The sequence below is a fragment of the Heliangelus exortis genome, unplaced genomic scaffold, assembly GCF_036169615.1.
Source record: "Heliangelus exortis unplaced genomic scaffold, bHelExo1.hap1 Scaffold_85, whole genome shotgun sequence".
NCBI lineage: Eukaryota > Metazoa > Chordata > Aves > Apodiformes > Trochilidae > Heliangelus > Heliangelus exortis.
In genome coordinates, this window is record NW_027286001.1 from 39,253 (window position 1) to 60,096 (window position 20,844).

General features: G+C 50.3%; 2 protein-coding genes and 1 long non-coding RNA gene across 3 annotated transcripts; 1 reads left to right on the forward strand and 2 right to left on the reverse strand.

The window, feature by feature from the left end:
• Window positions 1-93: 93 nt before the first annotated feature.
• Window positions 94-10,889, reverse strand: TRIM41 (tripartite motif containing 41). Its single transcript, XM_071732805.1, has 6 exons — window positions 9,806-10,889; window positions 5,633-5,728; window positions 5,169-5,399; window positions 4,224-4,246; window positions 3,722-3,849; window positions 94-656 (listed from the first exon to the last, which is right to left on the reverse strand). The coding sequence occupies exons 1-6, from the start codon at window positions 10,850-10,852 to the stop codon at window positions 139-141; spliced, it is 2,043 nt and encodes a 680-aa protein (XP_071588906.1). The 5' UTR covers window positions 10,853-10,889; the 3' UTR covers window positions 94-138.
• Window positions 10,890-12,401: 1,512 nt separating this feature from the next.
• Window positions 12,402-20,256, forward strand: LOC139791019 (E3 ubiquitin-protein ligase TRIM39-like). The gene is given in 10 exon segments (XM_071732810.1): window positions 12,402-12,453; window positions 13,550-13,707; window positions 13,709-13,990; window positions 13,992-14,030; window positions 14,622-14,714; window positions 16,651-16,875; window positions 17,397-17,425; window positions 17,674-17,789; window positions 18,218-18,247; window positions 19,560-20,256. Coding segments are annotated over 9 exon segments (1,488 nt in total). The 5' UTR covers window positions 12,402-12,453; window positions 13,550-13,629; the 3' UTR covers window positions 20,156-20,256.
• LOC139791020 (uncharacterized) lies at window positions 14,705-17,544 on the reverse strand. The gene is made up of 3 exons (XR_011723757.1): window positions 17,397-17,544; window positions 16,517-16,875; window positions 14,705-14,923 (listed from the first exon to the last, which is right to left on the reverse strand). It is a non-coding gene; the product is annotated as an uncharacterized lncRNA (long non-coding RNA).
• Window positions 20,257-20,844: the final 588 nt, after the last annotated feature.

The following is a 20,844-nucleotide window of genomic DNA, read 5'->3' on the forward strand; positions in this document are numbered from 1 at the left end:
CCTTAAGGATTCAAAAGAGGAGGAAGGGCCCAAGAAAACAAAACAAAAACCCAAAAAAAAAACCCAAAAAAAAAGTCACCGAATCCCACAAAATTTTGTGTTTTTTTGTGTTTTTTTTTCTGGGAAGGGGGAAGGGTCTCAGGCGCAGATCTTGATGCGGGTGCCCTTGGCCAGGACGCGGAAGAAGGGGAAGATTCGCTCGTGGAAGGAGGCGTTGAAGGTGTGGATGTGGCTCATGCTCTCGGCGTTGTAGAAGCCCAACTGGCCCCTCTCGTAGTCCAAGTAGACCCCGAAGCGCCGCGGCCGCTCGTTGGGCGCCAACGCCGTCTGCTCCGTCGCCGTCAACGCTTGGTACTTCTTCCCGTTGGTCCCCACGCACCAAATCTCCCTCTTCTGGTGGGGCCCCGGCGCCTTCTCCTTCCGCCGCGCCGTCTCCCGCGCCGCCCCCACCGCCCACCCCCTCCTCCCCCCAACCTCCACCTCCCAGTAATGGCGCCCGGCGCTGAAGCCCTGGGCCCCCAGGACGCAGAGGTCGGAGTCGAAACGTTTGGGGTTGTCGGGGAGGTCCTGGCGCCGCTCCCCGAGGCGGACGCTGCGGCGATCCAGGGAGAGGCTGAGCCGGGGGTGGGCGGTGTCGGGGTCCAGGGTGACGTCGGCTGAGGGGGAGGGGGGGAAGGGGACGTCAGGGAGGGGACCCCCGAACGCCCCGTGGCGCCCCAAGGGGGGTTTCCCGCCAAAAAACCCCGAGTTCCTGGGGTGAGGCCTCGGTTTCCCTCGTGGAGAACGAAGCGGCCTTCAGCCAACCCCAAATTTCCCTCATTCGACCCCAAATTTTTCATTTAACCCCAACTTTACCTCATTCAACCCCAAATTTCCCTCATTTAACCTCAAATTTTTCATTTAACCCCAACTTTGCCTCATTCAATCCCAACTTTCCCTCATTTGACCTCAAATTTCCCTCATTTGACCCCAAATTTCCCTCATTTGACCTCAAATTTTTCATTTAACCCCAACTTTACCTCATTCGACCCCAACTTTCCCTCATTTAACCTCAAATTTTTCATTTAACCCCAAATTTCCCTCATTTGACCCCAAATTTCCCTCATTCGACCTCAAATTTTTCATTTAACCCCAACTTTACCTCATTCGACCCCAACTTTCCCTCATTCGACCTCAAATTTTTCATTTAACCCCGAATCTGCTTCATTCAACCCCAAATTTTTCAATTAACCCCAACTTTCCCTCATTCAACCCCAACTTTCCCTCACTCAACCCAAAATTTCCTTCAACCCCTGAATCCTGAGCCCTCCACGCCCCAAGTGGGGGGTTTTCCCGCCAAAAAAAACCCAACGCGCGGCGGCGAAACCCGAGTTCCTGGGGTGAGGCCTCAGTTTCCCTCGTGGAGAACGAAGCGGCCTTCAGCCAACCCCAAATTTTCCTCATTCGACCCCAAATTTCCCTCATTCGACCCCAAATTTCCCTCATTCGACCCCAACTTTACCTCATTCGACCCCAAATTTCCCTCATTCAACCCCAAATTTTTCATTTAACCCCAACTTTACCTCATTCGACCCCAACTTTCCCTCATTTAACCCCAAATTTTTCATTTAACCCCAAATTTCCCTCATTCGACCCCAACTTCCCCTCATTCGACCCCAACTTCCCCTCATTCGACCCCAACTTCCCCTCATTCGACCTCAAATTTTTCATTTAACCCCAAATTTCCTTCATTTAACCCCAAATTCTTCATTTAACCCCAACTTTCCCCCATTTGACCCCAAATTTCCCTCATTTGACCCCAAATTTCCTTCATTCGACCCCAACTTTCCCTCATTCAACCCCAAATTTTTCATTTAACCCCAACTTTGCCTCATTTGACCCCAATTTTCCTTCATTCAACGCCAAATTTCCCTCATTCAACCTCAAATTTTTCATTTAACCCCAACTTTACCTCATTCGACCCCAACTTTCCCTCATTTGACCCCAATTTTCCTTCATTCGACCCCAATTTTTCCTCATTCAACCTCAAATTTTTCATTTAACCCCAAATTTCCCTCATTCGACCCCAAATTCCCCTCATTCGACCCCAACTTCCCCTCATTCGACCTCAAATTTTTCATTTAACCCCAACTTTCCCTCATTCAACCCCAACTTTCCCTCACTCAACCCAAAATTTCCTTCAACCCCTGAATCCTGAGCCCTCCACGCCCCAAGTGGGGGGTTTCCCGCCAAAAAAACCCAACGCGCGGCGGCGAAACCCGAGTTCCTGGGGTGAGGCCTCGGTTTCCCTCGTGGAGAACGAAGCGGCCTTCAGCCAACCCCAAATTTTCCTCATTCGACCCCAAATTTCCCTCATTCGACCCCAAATTTCCCTCATTCGACCCCAAATTTTTCATTTAACCCCAACTTTACCTCATTCGACCCCAACTTTCCCTCATTTAACCTCAAATTTTTCATTTAACCCTAAATTTCCTTCATTCAACCCCAAATTTCCTTCATTCAACCCCAACTTTTCCTCATTCGACCCCAAATTTCCCTCATTCGACCCCAAATTTTTCATTTAACCCCAACTTTCCCTCATTCGACCCCAAATTTCCCTCATTCGACCCCAAATTTTTCATTTAACCCCAACTTTCCCTCATTCGACCCCAAATTTTCCATTTAACCCTAAATTTCCCTCATTCAACCGAGATTTTTCATTTAACCCCAACTTTCCCTCATTTGACCCCAGATTTCCCTCATTTGACCCCAATTTTCCTTCATTCAACCTCAAATTTTTCATTTAACCCCAAATTTCCTGCATTTGATCCCAACTTTCCCTCATTTAACCCCAAATTCTTCATTTAACCCCAAATCTGCTTCATTCAATCCCAAATTTTTCAATTAACCCCAACTTTCCCTCATTCGACCCCAATTTTCCTTCATTCAACCCCAACTTTTCCTCATTCAACCTCAATTTTTCATTTAACCCCAACTTTACCTCATTCAACCCCAAATTTCCCTCATTCAACCCCAAATTTTTCATTTAACCCCAACTTTACCTCATTCAACCCCAAATTTCCCTCATTCAACCTCAAATTTTTCATTTAACCCCAACTTTACCTCATTCGACCCCAACTTTCCCTCATTCAACCTCAATTTTTCATTTAACCCCAACTTTCCCTCATTTGACCCCAAATTTCCCTCATTTGACCCCAGATTTCCTTCATTCAACCCCAACTTTCCCTCATTCAACCTCAAATTTTTCATTCAACCCCAACTTTCCTTCATTTAACCCCAAATTTTTCATTTAACCCCAAATCTCCCTCATTCAACCCCAAATCTCCCTCATTCAACCCCAAATCTCCCTCATTCAACCCCAAATCTCCCTCATTCAACCCCAACTTTCCATCCAACCCAAATTTCCCCCATTTAACCCCGAACTTCCTTCATCTAACCCCAAATTTCCCACATTTCACCCCAAATTTCCCTCATTTCACCCCAAATTTCCCACATTTCACCCCAACTCCCCTCATTTCCCCCCAAATTTCCCTCCTTCCCCCCAATTTTTCCCCTCCCTTCACCCCTCAACTTCCACCCCCAAATTTTCCATTTCCCCCAAAATTTCCCTTTCCCCCCAAATCCATTTTCCCTCCTTTCCCCCCCCAAATTTTTTGCACCTTCCAATTTCTTTCCTTTTCCCTCAAATTTTTTCCCTTTTTTTTTTCTTTTTTTTCCCCACCTTGAGGGACTTTGCTGAAAACTTTTTCCATTTTCCTCATCACCACATCCTGCAGGAAATAATTCCGGAATTTTTTCCCCACGTCCACGGGCACCATCTCAGGCTCCTGGAATTTCATATTCTCACACCTAAAAAAAATTCCAAAAAAAAAGACAAATTTGGGTGTGAATCCCCAAAAAACCCCAAAAAAAACCCAACAGGAAGAGCCCAACCCCAAGTGGATCCTCAGGAGCAGCTCAGTCCCCACCCCCCAGAACATTCCGGTGGTTTTTGGTTGGATTCCAAGATTTTTGAGGGAAAAAATTAGCATTTTGGTGCTTCCTGAGGAAACCCAACTCCTTTCCCAAAAAACCACCCGGGGGGCTTCTCCCAAAATCTTCTTTTTCACCCCAAAATTGGTCCTCAAGAGTCATCGTTATTCCTCACTGGAACATTGCATGGAAAATGGTTTAAAACAGGTTTTTCTCCCCAAAAAAAAAAAAAAAAAAACGTTGTCACTGACCTGATAAAAGTTCCTTTGATGTCCTGGAAAAGGAGGAAATTTCCGGGTGAAAAGCAGGAAAAAAAAGGAAAAAAAAAAAAGATAAATGCCCACAAACTGCAACAATCCCCCCCCACGTCTCTTGGATTGTCCCTTTTTCCCCGTTTTTCCCCCAAAATCCTTGAGCAGAGGGATGGGGAAGGATGAAGCCACCACCTGGAGAGAATTCCATGAGGAAACCTCTTTTTTTTTTTTTTTTTTTAAGGAAAATCCCCCAAATTTTTATCTAATTTTATTTCTGAGGTCGGAATCCCAACTCGGGGGAGATCGACTTGAATCACCTCAAGATCTTTGGGAAAGGTTCAAAATAGGTCAAAAAGGTCCAAAAACAGGTTCAAAATTTTTCAAAAATGGGTTCAAATGGTTCCAGAAGGTTCCAAAATGTCCAAAAAGGTTCAAAAATAGGGTCCAAAAAGGGTCAAAATTAGGTTTGAAAAGGTTTGAAAAAGCTCGAAAATTTCACAAAATGAATTCCAAACGTTCAAAAAAGTCCAAAAAGGTTCAAAAATTTTAAAAAAAGAGGTTCAAAGGGTCCGAGGAGGTTGAAAAGCTTCAAAAACAGGTCCACAAAGTTCAAAACTTTCCAAAAAGGGGTTCAAAAAGTTCAAGAAGGTTCAAAAATAGGTCCAAAAGTCTCGAAAATGGGTTCGCAAATTTTCAAAAACGGGTCCAAAGGCCCAAGAAGGTTCAAAGTGCTCAAAAAGCCCCAAAAAAAGTCCCAAACCCTCCCAAATAGATTCCCAACAAACCCAAGAAGGTCCCAAAAGAAACCCCAAACCTTCCACAACGACGTTTCCCCAAAAAAACACGTTTTTTACCCGTTTCCCTTCTGCCTTTCTCCCGGCGGCCGCTTCCTCACCCCCCGTTTTTCCCAAAAAGGCCCCGATTTCCCCCAAAAGGGAGGACCTTGAGGAGCTGGAGCCCATCCTGCCTGCTCTTGTCCTCGGCCTCGGCGATGAGGCGCCCCAAGGCCGCGCTCTGCTCCTCCAGGCGCCCCACGTTCCCGCTCTGCCGCGCCAGGAGGGCCTCGTAGCGCTCTTCCAGTTGGTGGAGGAGCAGGACCTGCTCCCCGATCAGGAACTGGTGGAGGAGCTCGAAATCCGACTCGAATTCCTTGATCTCCAACTTCATTTTGTCCTGGGAAGAGGAAAGAGAAAAAAACAAACAAAAAAACCCAAAAAAAAACCAAAAAAAAAGAAGATTTGGAGACAGCGGCGAAAAATTTTCACTTTCCGATTATTCCCAACCCCGACGCGGCGCCCTCTTCCCTTGGAGTGGGATTTGGGGTGGAAAAGACATTTTTGGGGTGGTTTTTTTTGGGTGGGAGGTGGGAAAAGGAAGGGGTGAACCCGGGGAGGGGGGGTTCTTACCCTCAGCTCGGTGATTTTCTCCTCCTCGTTGGATTTTTGCTTGAGGACGGCGTCCAACTTCTTCTTGAGTGGCTCCAGGTGGCTCTGGAGCTTGTTCTGAGGGGAAAAACGTGGGGATTGGGGGTGTTTGGGTTGGGAGGTACCAAGAGATCAGCCCTGGGGAGCTCCCAACCTCACCCCTCCAAAAAAAAAAAAAAAATTATAAAAAAAAACCAAAATTATAAAAAAAAAAACAACCTGGGAGGGCTCGAAGGGGGAGGAAACCCATGGGATCCATCAAAGCTCTTGGGAAGGACCCGCCACGCCCACGGGTGTTGGGTTCAACCTCCCCCTGGAGGGGTTTTTTTACCTCAAAACCAGCCCAACCGGACCCACCCAACACCCAACCCCCGCCCGCACCGCGCCGGCTCCTTCCGCCCCCGGGAAAATCTCTGTTTGCCCCAAACTGGCCCCCCAAAACCTCAAACTGCCCCGAGAAAACCATGGAAATCCTTCAACTTTCCTCAGAAAGCCTCAAACTGCCCCAAATCCCCTCATGTTGCCTCAAAACCGCAGATTCTCCAAAAAAAAACCCTCGATGTTTTCCCGCCAAAACCCCGTTTCCCAAAAAAAACCCTCAAACTGCCCCAAGAAAACCACGAGACCCCATAAATTTCTCCAGAAAACCTCAAACTGCCCCAAAAAAACCATGGAAACCCCACAACTTCCTCCAAAAATCCTCAAAATGCCCCAAATCCCCTCGCGTTGCCTCGCAACCGCAGTTTCTCCAAAAACCCCTCAAATTTTCCCATGAAAACCCCACCAATTTCTCCCAAAAACCTTAAATTATCCCCAAACCCTCAAACTGCCCCAGGAAAACCATGAGAACCCCACAACTTTCCTCAGAAACCCTCAAATTGCCCCAAACCCCCTCGCGTTGCCTCAAAGCCACAATTTCTCCAAAACGATCAAGTTTTCCCATGAAAACCCCACCAACTTCTCAAAAAAACCTCAAACTGCCCCAAGACAACCATGAAAACCCCACAACTTTCCTCAGAAACCCTCAAATTGCCCCAAATCCCCTCGTGTTGCCTCAAAACCGCAGATTCTCCAAAAAAACCCCTCGACGTTTTCCCGCCAAAACCCCATTTCTCAAAAAAACCCTCAATCTGCCCCAAGAAAACCATGAAAACCCCACTAACTTCTCAAAAACACCTCAAACTGCCCAAAAAAACCCACGAGAACCCCACAACACCCTCCAAAACCCCTCAAACTGCCCCAAACCCCCTCGCGTTGCCTCAGAACCACAATTTCTCCAAAACGATCAAGTTTTCCCATGAAAACCCCACCAATTTCTCAAAAAAACCTCAAACTGCCCCAAGACAACCATGAAAACCCCACAACTTTCCTCAGAAACCCTCAAATTGCCCCAAATCCCCTCATGTTGCCTCGAAACCGCAGATTCTCCAAAAAAAACCCCTCGACGTTTTCCCGCCAAAACCCCGTTTCCCAAAAAACCCCTCAATCTGCCCCAAGAAAACCATGAAAACCTCACCAACTTCTCAAAAATACCTCAAACTGCCCCAAAAAACCCATGAAAACCCCACAACACCCTCCAAAACCCCTCAAACTGCCCCAAACCCCCTCGCGTTGCCTCGAAACCGCAGATTCTCCAAAAAAACCCCCTCGACGTTTTCCCGCCAAAACCACGTTTCTCAAAAAAACCCTCAATCTGCCCCAAGAAAACCATGAGACCCCATAAATTTCTCCAGAAAACCTCAAACTGCCCCAAAAAAACCATGGAAACCCCACAACACCCTCCAAAACCCCTCAAACTGCCCCAAACCCCCTCGCGTTCCCTCAGAACCACAATTTCTCCAAAAACCCCTCAAATTTTCCCATGAAAACCCCACCAATTTCTCAAAAACACCTCAAACTGCCCCAAAAAAAAACATGGAAACCCCACAACACCCTCCAAAACCCCTCAAACTGCCCCAAGCCCCCTCGCGTTGCCTCAAAACCGCAGATTCTCCAAAAAAACCCCTCGACGTTTTCCCGCCAAAACCCCATTTCTCAAAAAATCCCTCAAACTGCCCCAAGAAAACCATGAAAACCCCACTAACTTCTCAAAAACACCTCAAACTGCCCCAAAAAACCCACGAGAACCCCACAACATCCTCCAAAACCCCTCAAACTGCCCCAAACCCCCTCATGTTGCCTCAGAACCACAATTTCTCCAAAAACCCCTCAAATTTTCCCATGAAAACCCCACCAACTTCTCAAAAACACCTCAAACTGCCCCAAAAAAACCCATGAGAACCCCACAACATCCTCCAAAACCCCTCAAAATGCCCCAAATCCCCTCGCGTTGCCTCGAAACCGCAGATTCTCCAAAAACCCCTTGACGTTTTCCCGCCAAAACCCCATTTCTCAAAAAAACCCTCAAACTGCCCCAAGAAAACCATGAAAACCTCACCAATTTCTCAAAAACACCTCAAACTGCCCAAAAAAACCCATGAGAACCCCACAACACCCTCCAAAACCCCTCAAAATGCCCCAAACCCCCTCATGTTGCCTCAAAACTGCAGATTCTCCAAAAAAAACCCCTTGACATTTTCCCGCCAAAACCCCGTTTCCCAAAAAACCCCTCAATCTGCCCCAAGAAAACCATGAGACCCCATAAATTTCTCCAGAAAACCTCAAACTGCCCCAAAAAAACCATGAAAACCCCACAACTTTCCTCAGAAACCCTCAAATTGCCCCAAACCCCCTCGCGTTGCCTCAGAACCACAATTTCTCCAAAACGATCAAGTTTTCCCATGAAAACCCCACCAATTTCTCAAAAAAAACTCAAACTGCCCCAAGACAACCATGAAAACCCCCCAACTTTCCTCAGAAACCCTCAAATTGCCCCAAATCCCCTCATGTTGCCTCGAAACCAGATTCTCCAAAAAAACCCCTCGCCGTTTTCCCCGCCAAAACCCCATTTCTCAAAAAAACCCTCAAACTGCCCCAAGAAAACCATGAAAACCCCACTAACTTCTCAAAAACACCTCAAAATGCCCCAAAAAAACCATGAAAACCCCACAACACCCTCCAAAACCCCTCAAACTGCCCCAAACCCCCTCGCGTTGCCTCAAAACCGCAGATTCTCCAAAAAAAACCCCTCGCCGTTTTCCCGCCAAAACCCTGTTTCCCAAAAAACCCCTCAATCTGCCCCAAGAAAACCATGAGACCCCATAAATTTCTCCAGAAAACCTCAAACTGCCCCAAGACAACCATGAAAACCCCACAACTTTCCTCAGAAACCCTCAAAATGCCCCAAACCCCCTCATGTTGCCTCAAAACCGCAGATTCTCCAAAAAAACCCCTCGACGTTTTCCCGCCAAAACCCCATTTCTCAAAAAAAACCCTCAAACTGCCCCAAGAAAACCATGAAAACCCCACTAACTTCTCAAAAACACCTCAAACTGCCCCAAAAAACCCACGAGAACCCCACAACACCCTCCAAAACCCCTCAAACCGCCCCAAACCCCCTCGCGTTGCCTCGCAACCACGGCTTCTCCAAAAACCCCTCAGATTTTCCCATGAAAACCTCACCAACTTCTCAAAAACACCTCAAACTGCCCCAAAAAACCCACGAAAACCCCACAACACCCTCCAAAACCCCTCAAACTGCCCCAAACCCCCTCGCGTTGCCTCGCAACCACAGTTTCTCCAAAAACCCCTCAAGTTTTCCCATGAAAACCCCACCAATTTCTCAAAAAAAACTCAAACTGCCCCAAGACAACCATGAAAACCCCACAACTTTCCTCAGAAACCCTCAAACTGCCCCAAACCCCCTCATGTTGCCTCAAAACCGCAGATTCTCCAAAAAACCCTCGCCGTTTTCCCGCCAAAACCCCATTTCTCAAAAAACCCCTCAATCTGCCCCAAGAAAACCATGAAAACCTCACCAACTTCTCAAAAACACCTCAAACTGCCCCAAAAAACCCACGAGAACCCCACAACGCCCTCCAAAACCCCTCAAACCACCCCAAACCCCCTCGCGTTGCCTCGAAACCGCAGATTCTCCAAAAAAAAAAAACCCCCTCGCCGTTTTCCCCGCCGATTTCTCCCCACGGCCCGAAACCCTTCCAGAACCCCGCGAAATCGCCCAAAAACCCCGAGTTTCACCCCAAACCCCCCCCTCACCTTGTAGTCCTGCACCACCTCCTCCAAGGGGACGACGCTGTGGTGCTTGTGGGCGCGCGCCTCGCGGCAGACGACGCAAATGGCGGCCTCGTCCACCTCGCAGAAGAGTTTCAGGGGTTCTTGGTGCTTCTCGCAGAGGTTGGGAGACCCCGGGACCCCCACCCCGACCCCAACAGCTCCGGGAGCCACCCCTGGAGCCACCCCGGAACTGGAAGGGCCGGAAGTTTGGGGCAAGAGGCGTTGAGGGTGGGGGTGGAGCTGGCGGATGATCTGCACCATGTTGGCCAACTGGAGGTTGGGTCGGAAGCTCCTCTGGCAAAAACTCTTCCGGCACTGGGGGCAGGTGAAGGTTTGGAGGCGCCGCGGGCGGTGGGTGGCCAAGATGGCGGGGGGAGGGGTCTGGACCTCTTCTTCCTCTTCTTCTTCCTCTTCCACCTCCTCTTCCTCCTCTTCCTCCTCCTCCTCCTCCTCCACGTCTTCCTCCATCACGTCCTCGTCGTACTCTTCCTCGCTGAAGTAGAGCTCCCTCCTCACCCCCCCGTCCCACATCTCCTCCTCCTCCTCCTCCTCTTCCTCCTCCACCACCGGATCCTCCCAGAGCTCGGCGTCGTCTACTTCCTCGCTCCACATCTCCTCTTCCTCCTCCTCTTCCTCTTCCCCTCCTCCTTCCTCCTCCTCCTCCTCCTCCTCTTCCTCCTCCTCTTGCTCCACCTCCAACTCCTCCTCGTCCAACTCCTCCTCCTCCTCCTCCAGCTCTTCCCCCAACACTTCCCCCAACCCCACCACTCCTTCCTCTTCTCCTCTTCCTCCTCCTCCGCTTCCAGCCCCGGGGGGGGTGACCTCATAGCCGGGGGTCCCCCCCCTGTCCCCCCACAGTTGGGTGATGCAGACCCGGCAGAAGTTGTGCCCGCACCCGATGGACACCGGGTCCACAAAGTAGTCCAAGCAGATGGCACAGATGGCCTCCTCCTGCAGGGTCTTCACCGGGTTCAGGCGCCCCCCGCTGGACGGGAGGACCCCGTCCCCTAACAGCCCGGGGGTCGCCATGGCAACGGGGAGGGTGGGCACCTCCCTTCCTCCTCAACCCCCCCCTCCCCCCCCTCCCCCCCACCCAACGCCTCGGGGTGGGGGTTTCCTCTTCCCCCACCCCTTTTCCCCCCCTCTTTTTCCTCTTCCACTTCCCCCTTTCCCCTTTCCCCCCCTTTTTGCCCCCTTCCCCCCCCTTTCCCTCTCCTCCCCTTCCCCTCCCCCCCCCTCGGGCCTCACCAGGCCCCAACCGAGGCCTAAAAAACCCCAACACCCCCCCCCCCACTTTTCCTCCTTCCGGCCTCCCCCTGCCCCCCCCCCCCCGCGGCCTCAGCGCCCCCCGGGTCCCCCCCGACCCCTCCCCGAGTCCCGGGGTCACCACAGAGCTCGGGGGCGCCGCTCTGGCCCCTCTTTTCCCCCCCCCTCCCCCGCCGCCTTCCCTTCTCTATGGTCCGGGCTCCGGCAGCGCTTCCGCCTTCCCCTGAAGCCCCTCCCTCTTCCGCTAACGTCACATGACCGGAAGCCGCCGCGCCGTCGCTAAGCACCCGGAGGACCGGAAGCTTAATATGGACGGGAAGGCGGGGCGGGGGGGGGCGCTCTGGCCACGCCCTCCACAACCACAAAGTCCGCGCCGCCAGGACCCGGGTTCGAGCCCCGCGTCCCCCAAGAAAGCTTCGAACGCTTTAAATATCATTAAAAAAAATTCATATTTTTAGCACGTTTCCCACCCAAAAAGGGCCGAGAAGCCCTCGAGGAAGCTTCACCCCCCCCCCCTACATTATTTAACCTTTTTAAATATCTTTTTTTTTCTGACTTGTTTACCACGTTCTCCACCTAAAACCTCAGTTTCCCCTGAATTTTCCTTTTTTCCCCCTTTAATTTGTACCTTTTCCCTCATAACTTTCCCTTTCCCCCCTTAACATTAACTTTCCCTTTCCCCCCTTTATTTTCCCTTCACCCCCTTTTTTTCCCTTTTCCCCCTCACTTTTACATTTCCCCTCTTTAATTTTACCTTTTCCCCCTCAACTTCCCCTTTTTCCCCCTTAATTCTCTTTCCCTCCTTAATTCGCCATTTTCACCTCGAATTTCACCTTTTTCCCTTTAATTTCACCTTTTCCCCTTGAGGATGAAACCCTCAATCTCAAGATCATGGCTTGGAGCCCCACGTTGGGCACCACAATTAAATCCCCCCCCTCCCAAAAAAAAAAAAAAAAAAAAAAAAAAAAAAAAAAAAAAAAAAATCCCATTTCCATGTTTTATTTTAAAAGAAATGGGCCACAAAATGAGGTTTTTTTTTTCCTCAAAAAATTCCCCTGGGTTTGCTCCTCGAGCAGAACCTCCTGGCCTGCAGCCAAGGCCCCACCAGGACTCCTATCTCCTCCCTCCCAGCTCTCCCAGTCCAAAGGGGTGGAAGGAAGGAAAGTTCTACAAGAAGGAAGAAGCTCCAAGAGGGAAGAAGCTCCAAGAGGGAAGATCCTCCAAGAGGAAAGGTCCTCCAAGAAGGAAGATCCTCCAAGAAAGAAGATCCTCCAAGAGGAAAAGTCCTCCAAGAAGGAAGATCTCCAAGGAAGGTCTTCCAAGAAGGAAAGTCTTCCAAGAAGGAAGATCCTCCAAGAGGAAAGGTCCTCCAAGAAGGAAGATTCCCCAAGAAGGAAAGTCTTCCAAGGAAAGTCCTCCAAGAAGGAAAGTTCTTCAAGAAGGAACAACCTCCAAGAAGGAAGATCCTCCAAGAAGGAAGATCCTCCAAGGAAAGTCTTCCAAGAAGGAAGATCCTCCAAGGAAGGTCTTCCAAGAAGGAAAGTTCTTCAAGAAGGAACAACCTACAAGAAGGAAGATCCTCCAAGAAGGAACATTCTCCAAGAAGGAAGATCCTCCAAGAAGGAAGAACCTCCAAGGAAAGGTCCTCCAAGAGGGAACATTCCCCAAGAAGGAAAGTCTTCCAAGGAAAGTCCTCCAAGAAGGAAAGTTCTTCAAGAAGGAACAACCTCCAAGAAGGAAGATCCTCCAAGAGGAAAAGTCCTCCAAGAAGGAAGATCCTCCAAGAAGGAAGAACCTCCAAGGAAAGGTCCTCCAAGAGGGAACATTCCCCAAGAAGGAAAGTCTTCCAAGGAAAGTCCTCCAAGAAGGAAAGTTCTTCAAGAAGGAACAACCTCCAAGAGGAAAGGTCCTCCAAGAAGGAAGATTCCCCAAGAAGGAAGATCCTCCAAGGAAAGTTTTCCAAGAAGGAAAGGTCTTCAAGAAGGAACAACCTCCAAGAGGGAAGAAACTCCAAGAGGAAGGTCCTCCAAGGAAAGTCCTCCAAGAAGGAACAACCTCCAAGAGGGAAGATCCTCCAAGAGGGAAAGTCTTCCAAGAGGGAACAACCTCCAAGAAGGAAGATCCTCCAAGAAGGAAAGTCTTCCAAGGAAAGTCCTCCAAGAAGGAAAGTTCTTCAAGAAGGAACAACCTACAAGAAGGAAGATCCTCGCAAGGAAAGTCCTCCAAGAGGAAAAGTCCTCCAAGAAGGAAGATCCTCCAAGGAAAGTCTTCCAAGAAGGAAAGTTCTTCAAGAAGGAACAACCTCCAAGAAGGAAGATCCTCCAAGAAGGAAGATCCTCCAAGGAAAGTCTTCCAAGAAGGAAGATCCTCCAAGGAAGGTCTTCCAAGAAGGAAAGTTCTTCAAGAAGGAACAACCTACAAGAAGGAAGATCCTCCAAGGAACGTCCTCCAAGAGCAAAGGTCCTCCAAGCAGGATCCTCCTCCTCTCCCAGCAAGCCAAAGCTTCTCAGCCCTTCCCCAAGGGCAGGTTGGGAAGAGCCATGGTGGAGAACCTGCAGCGCGAGGCCTCCTGCTCCATCTGCTTGGGCCTCTTCCAGGACCCCGTCTCCATCCCCTGGCGGCCACAACTTTTGCCGCCGTTGCATCGAGCGCTGTTGGGAAGGGCTGGAAGGGACCTTCCCCTGCCCCCAGTGCAGGCAACCGGGGGGCCACAAGGACTTCAGGCCCAGCAGGGAATTGGCCAACATCGCCCAAATCGCCGGGAAAATCCACCTGGAAAAAGGAGGAGGAGGAAGCCACGACTTGTGCCGGCACCACCGGGAAGTTCTCCAACTCTTCTGCAAGGAGGACCTGGAGCTCCTCTGCGTGGTCTGCGAGAAGTCCCGGGCTCACCGCTCCCACCCCCGTGCTCCCCGTGGAAGAAGCTGCCCAGGAGTATAAGGTGAAAGCAGAAAAAAGGGGCAAAAAAACCAAAATTCATCTTTTTTTTTTTTTTTTTGAGGTGGGGGCCGTCTGCTCTCGGCGGGATTTTTCTCTTTTTTTCCCTCATTTTTCCCCCCGGCCTCTGTTCCAAACTTCTTCTCCCCCCCAAACCCACCCCATTCCGAGAGGATTTTTTAGGGTGGAAAAAAGAATTTTTGGGTAAATCAAGCCCTGGGGGGGTTGGTGAGCCCTGATATTTATCCCATCACCACCGATTTTTGGGTGGTTTGGGGTTTTTTTTGGAGCCAGTCTCACCCCCACCCTTATCTGGCTCCTCCACGTTGTGTTGTTTACTTCTCCTGTTTTGCTTTTTTTTTTTTTTTTTATTTTTTTTGAGGCCAAATTTGTCCTCGTGACCCAAAATTGTCATTTTTCAGGTGGATTTTCTCCTCCTGGGCTTTTCCTCCTCCCCTTGGTTCTTTGCTTCTTCCAAACGAGAGCAGAAAGCATTTTAACAGGGAAAAAAAAAAAAAAAAAAATTTTTTATGAGTTCTCCCAAGAATATTTCTCTTTTTTTTTTTTATAATTTGTTTTTTTTTTTGTTCTTCAGGAAGAAATCCAAAGCTGCCTCCGGGCCTTGAAGGAGGAGAGAGAAAAATACCTGGAAGAAGCAAAAACCAGAGGGCGGAAGAACTCCTACCAGGTAGGTGCCTTTCCTTCTGGGAAAGCTTGGGGTTTTTGGAGGTGATTTTTAATTTTTTGGGGGTCTTTTTGGTCTTTTTTCCCTTTTTTTCATGTCTTTGCACCCTGGGTCCCCTTTGGCAGGGCCCAAACCTCCTTCCGGCCCCGCGGGTTTCACCTCCTGGGCCGAGGCCTCCGGCGAGGCCTGCGCCGCGGTGATAAGGTTGAGGCCTCAGAGGGAGAAATGGGTTGGAAAAAGGGTTTTTTTTTTCCACCTTAAAGCCCTCAAATTCTCCTTTTCCTGGAGCCCAGCTGAGGTCGCAGCTCTGGGTTTCACTTCCCTCCAACCCGCCCCGGCCTAAACCCCCCCTCAGGTGATTCAACTTTTTTTTTTTGTAGACAGTTCATGTTTTTTGGAGACAATTCACCTTTTTTTTGGAGACAATTCACCTTTTTTTGAGACATTTCACCTTTGTTTGGAGACAATTCACCCTTTTTTGAGACAATTCACCTTTTTTTGGAGGGGTTTTCACCCTTTTTTTGAGCCAACTCACCATTTTTCGTGGCCATTCACCCTTTACTTGAGGTGAATTTTATTTTAGTTTGAGATGATTCACCTTTTTTTGGAGACATTCCACCTTTTTTTGAGAAATTTCACCTTTGTTTGGAGAAAATTCACCCTTTTTGGAGACAACTCATCTTTTTTGGTGGTCATTTACCCTTTTTTTGAGGAGAACCCCCCTTTTTTTTAGCCAACTCACCATTTTTGGTGGTCATTCACCCTTTACTTGAGGTGTTTTTTTCCTCTTTTTTAGACAATTCACCTTTTTTGGGAGGGGTTTCACCCCTTTTTGGACACAACTCATCTTTTTTAGTGGTCATTTACCCTTTTTTTGAGGAGAACCCCCCTTTTTTGAGCCAACTCACCATTTTTGGTGGCCATTCACCCTTTACTTGAGGTGTTTTTTCCTCTTTTTTAGACAATTCACCTTTTTTTTGAGACATTTCACTCTTTGTTTGGAGACGATTCACCCTTTTTTGAGACAATTCACCTTTTTTTGGAGGGGTTTCACCCTTTTTTGGAGACAACTCATCTTTTTGGTGGTCATTTACCTTTTTTTGAGGAGAACCCCCCTTTTTTTGAGCCAACTCACCATTTTTGGTGGTCATTCACCCTTTACTTGAGTGTTTTTTCCTCTTTTTTAGACAATTCACCTTTTTTTGAGACATTTCACCTTTGTTTGGAGACGATTCACCCTTTTTTGAGACAATTCACCTTTTTTTGTAGGGGTTTCACCCTTTTTTTTGAGCCAACTCACCATTTTTCGTGGCCATTCACCCTTTACTTGAGGTGAATTTTATTTTATTTTGAGATGATTCACCTTTTTTTTGAGACATTCCACCTTTTTTTGAGACATTTCACCTTTGTTTGGAGACAATTCACCCTTTTTTGGAGACAAACTCATCTTCTTTAGTGGTCATTTACCCTTTTTTTGAGGAGAACCCCCCCATTTTTTGAGCCAACTCACCATTTTTGGTGGTCATTCACCCTTTATTTGAGGTGTTTTTTCCTCTTTTTTAGACAATTCACCTTTTTTTGAGACATTTCACCCTTTGTTTGGAGACGATTCACCCTTTTTTGAGACAATTATTTTTTTTGGAGGGGTTTCACCCTTTTTTTGAGCCAACTCACCATTTTTTGTGGCCATTCACCCTCTACTTGAGGTGAATTTTATTTTATTTTGAGATGATTCACCTTTTTTTGGAGAAAATTCCCCTTTTTTCTCGAGACGATTCCAAGGACGCGAACGATGTAGAACTCACCCCTCTTGGCCCACTTTGGGGCAGAATTTCAGGTTCTAGAGGTGGTGCAATTCCTTCTTCTGCTCCAGAAGGTCTCCTCCTCCTCCTCTTCCTCTTCCTCCTCCAACTTTTTGCCCCCATCTTCGGTGCCCCAGGAGAAAACCCAAACGGAAGGGAGGAAAATCGCCCGCGGGTTCCAGGAGCTGCACCAATTTTTGAAGGACCAGGAGCTCCTCCTCCTCTCCCAACTCTCAGGCCTGGACGGGGCCATCTCCAAGCTCCAGGAGGAAGCAGTGGCCCAAGTTTTGGAGGAAATGGCCCAACTTGACACTTTGGTTTGGGAGATGGAAGGGAAATTCCAGCAACCGCCCGCACTCTTCCTCCAGGTGGGAACCCAAAGAGGACCTTGGAGACCCAACCCAACCCAACCCAACCCAACCCAACCCAACCCAACCCACCCCCACCCCACCCAACCCAACCCAACCCACCCCACCCAACCCAACCCACCCCAACCCAACCCAACCCAACCCACCCCACCCCACCCCCACCCACCCCACTCCACCCAACCCACCCCACCCCACTCCACCCAACCCACCCCACCCCACCCCACCCAACCCACCCCAACCCACCCCACCCCATCCCAACCCAACCCAACCCAACCCAACCCACCCCACCCAACCCACCCCACCCCACCCCAACCCACCCCAACCCAACCCAACCCAACCCACCCCACCCCAACCAACCCCAACCCACCCACCCCAACCCCTGGGGAGGTCCTGGGTGTCCCCTGGGTGCCACCCCCCCCTTTGTAGGGTCCTTCTTGGCTGCTGGGTTGCCCCGGGTAACCTGTTGGGAGCCACGTTCTTCCTCTTCCCAACCTCTTCCTCCTCTTTCCTCCCACCTCCAGGACATCAGGAAACTCTTGGAGAGGTAAGATGGCTGCTCCCCCCCTGCCCAAGGCCTGGGGGCCTCCCCTGAGGTGGGGCCCAACCAGGTGGAGGGAGAAAGACCCCTCAACCACCCCCCTGGGTGGATCTCCAGGAGCTCCTCTTGGGAGGACAAAACGAGCCATGAAAATTGAGGGGTTCTTGGGGTTGTTTTGTTGTGTTTGGGGGTTTTTTTTTGGGGTTTTTTTTGGTTTTTTTTGGGTTTTTTTTTTTTTTTTGTTGTCTTTGCAGTTGTGAGAAGCTGAAGTTCAACCCCCCAGCAGAAATCTCCCCAGCTCTGGAGAGCAAACTGGAAGAGTTGGTCCAGAAGAACGGGGTGGTGAGAGGCACCCTGAGGAGGTGCCAAGGTAAGGAGGAAACTTTGGGTCAACCTCAGGTCCAGGAAGGTTGGGAGGAACCAAACTCTGAGGGGTGGGTGTCCAAAAAATCAAGATTTTTAAACAAAAAAAAAAAAAAAAAAAAAAAAAGTTTCTCCCGGGCCAAAAAGAGAAGAAACCCTGAAGGGTGAAGGCTCCTCCCCACCCGTGACCCACGTGGGGAACCTCCTGGGGTGGTTGATTCCCATCTTTTCCAAATTGTTGGGAATTTTCTGGAAATCCAGAGCCAGGGAGAGGTGGGGTGGGGGAGGAGGAATTGGTGATGGAGCAGGAGCCACCTCAGTGGCTTTGGGAGCATCTTCAAGGCGAGGCCTTTGCACCCTCCGTGGGTTTTTTTGTGAATTTTGGGTGGTTTCACCCACTTTGAGCTGATCTGGTGCCACCTCTCTCCTCTTCAGACACCCTGATGTTCCAGCTCCACCAACCAGGTGAGTCGGTGCTGGAGGGTGGAGATTTGGGTGGGTTTTAGGGGTTTTTTTGGGGGGTTTTTTGGAGACCTGGTCCTGCTAAAGCCAAAATGTTCCTCTGGGACCCACAGGGAAGGAACAACTGGAGAAGAACCATCAAATCCTCAACTGGTTTGGGTTGGAAGGGCTCTTAAAGTAACCCTGGGGCAGGGGCTCCTCCCACCAGCCCCACCCAACATGGCCCAACCTGGGCTCAGCGCCCTCATCGGGAAGAATTTCCTCCTCAAGCCCAACCCAAATCTTTCCCCTTCCAGTTTGAACCCTTCCCTTGGTCCTACCACTCCAGGCCCTTCTCCAAAGGCCCTTCCAAGCTTTCCTGGAGCTCCTCCAGGTGCTGGAGGTGCCTGAAGGGACTTTGGGGTCTTGGAGGAACCTCCTGGAGGTGCCTGAAGGGACTTTGGGGTCTTGGAGGAACCTCCTGGAGGTGCCTGAAGGGACTTTGGGGTCTTGGAGGTGCCTGGAGGGACTTTGGGGTCTTGGGGGTATCTGAAGGGACTTTGGGGTCTTGGAGGAACCTCCTGGAGGGATCTGAAGGGACTTTGGGGTCTTGGAGGAGCTTCCTGGAGGGATCTGAAGGGACTTTGGGGTCTTGGGGGTATCTGAAGGGACTTTGGGGTCTTGGAGGAACCTCCTGGAGGTACCTGGAGGGACTTTGGGGTCTTGGAGGTACCTGAAGGGACTTTGGGGTCTTGGAGGTGCCTGAAGGGACTTTGGGGTCTTGGAGGAACCTCCTGGAGGTGCCTGGAGGGACTTTGGGGTCTTGGAGGGACCTGAAGGGACTTTGGGGTCTTGGAGGAACCTCCTGGAGGTACCTGAAGGGACTTTGGGGTCTTGGAGGGACCTGAAGGGACTTTGGGGTCTTGGAGGAACCTCCTGGAGGTACCTGAAGGGACTTTGGGGTCTTGGAGGGACCTGAAGGGACTTTGGGGTCTTGGAGAAACCTCCTGGAGGTGCCTGGAGGGACTTTGGGGTTTTGGAGGAACCTCCTGGAGGTGCCTGAGGTTGCTCCAAGTGCTTTGAGGTCTCTCTGGGGTCTCCCCCAGGCTGCAGACCCCCCAAACTCTCTCCATCTTTGGGCTCCCCACCACCTTCTCCACCCTTTGTCCTCGCCCCCAACCCCAGATCTGCTGAGGGACCCCAAGACCCTTCCCCCCCCCCCCCCCTCATGGCTCCAACCCCCTCGTGAAGCTTGGAGGAACCCACGGGTGGGCTCCACCAGCCCTGAGGACCCCCAGAACCACCCCCAACCTCTGCTTCTCCCCTTGTCCCACAGCCAACATCACCCTGGACCCCACCACCGCCCACCCCAACCTCCACCTCTCCCAAGACCTCAAGGAAGCCAAGGGCCACCTGAGCCAACGGGACCTCCAGGACAACCCGGGGAGGTTCGACTTCGAACCTTGCGTCTTGGCCCGCGAGGGTTTCACCTCCGGGAGACATTTTTGGGAGGTGGAGGTTGGGCAAGGAGGGGTTTGGGCCTTGGGGGTGGCCCGGGGGTCGGTGAAGAGGAAAGGTCCCCTGAGCTTCACCCCAAAAGAAGGAGTTTGGGCCTTGGAGACCTTCCACTCCCTCACCTCCCCCCGCGCCAACCGCGGCCTCGGTTCCCTTCCCAGGAGGCTCCGGGTCTCCTTGGACTACGAGGGGGGCAGGGTGGGCTTCTTCAGCCCCGAGGAGGAGGTCCCCATCTTGGTTTACACCCGAGCTTCCTTCAAGGGGGAGAAGGTCTTCCCTTGGTTCAAGATGGGCCTGGGGCCTCGTCTCCAAGAAATCACCCAAAATCCAAGCCCGGGGGACCCGGGGGGGGCCGGGCAGGTGAGGTCCCCCCTGGATTGGGTGGGGTTTGGGTTCCCCCTTCGAATTTGTTCTTGATTGGTGAGCAACGAGGGCTCCTCAAGCTCCCAGGAACCCCAGGAACCCCCTTCCCTGTAGCAGAAGAACTTCACAGCGATGACAAGCTCAGAGTGAGGAGAGGATCAGTAGAGGACTGGTCTCCAACCAGCACGGCTCCCGACCTGGCTTCAGAGTGAGCCCCTTGCCAGTCTCAGGCCCCACATTTATTGGCCCTTGATCTTTGAGCATGAGCACTTGGGGCAGCCCTGACGGGCACAGGTGAGGCTGAGCACCGACTGAGCTCATTACTCGGCAGGTCCTGCCACCTGCTGCCTACATTCCCCCCCCCGCCCCCCTTTTTTTTTTTTATTATTTATTTATTACAAATATATAATTTAGTACAAATTCTATAAATTCTATAGTACAAGTTCTATATGGTTTTTTGGTTGGTTTTTTTTTTTTTTTTTTTTTTTTTTTTTTTTTGGTTTGGTTTGTTTTGGTTTTTTTTGGTGGTTTTTGTGGATTTTTTTTTTTTGTAAGTTTTTATGGGGGAAAGGATGATCAATACACAGAGATCTTAGCCACGTGGTGCCTCGTTGTTCGGAGCCGGTGGTGCTGGTCTGGTCGGGGCAGGGCGAGTCCATTTCCTGGGCACCCAGAGAGGTCCAGAGTCTGATGAAACACAACTGTACCCTCTCCCAGTGAACAGCAGCAGCCTGGGCCCTGTC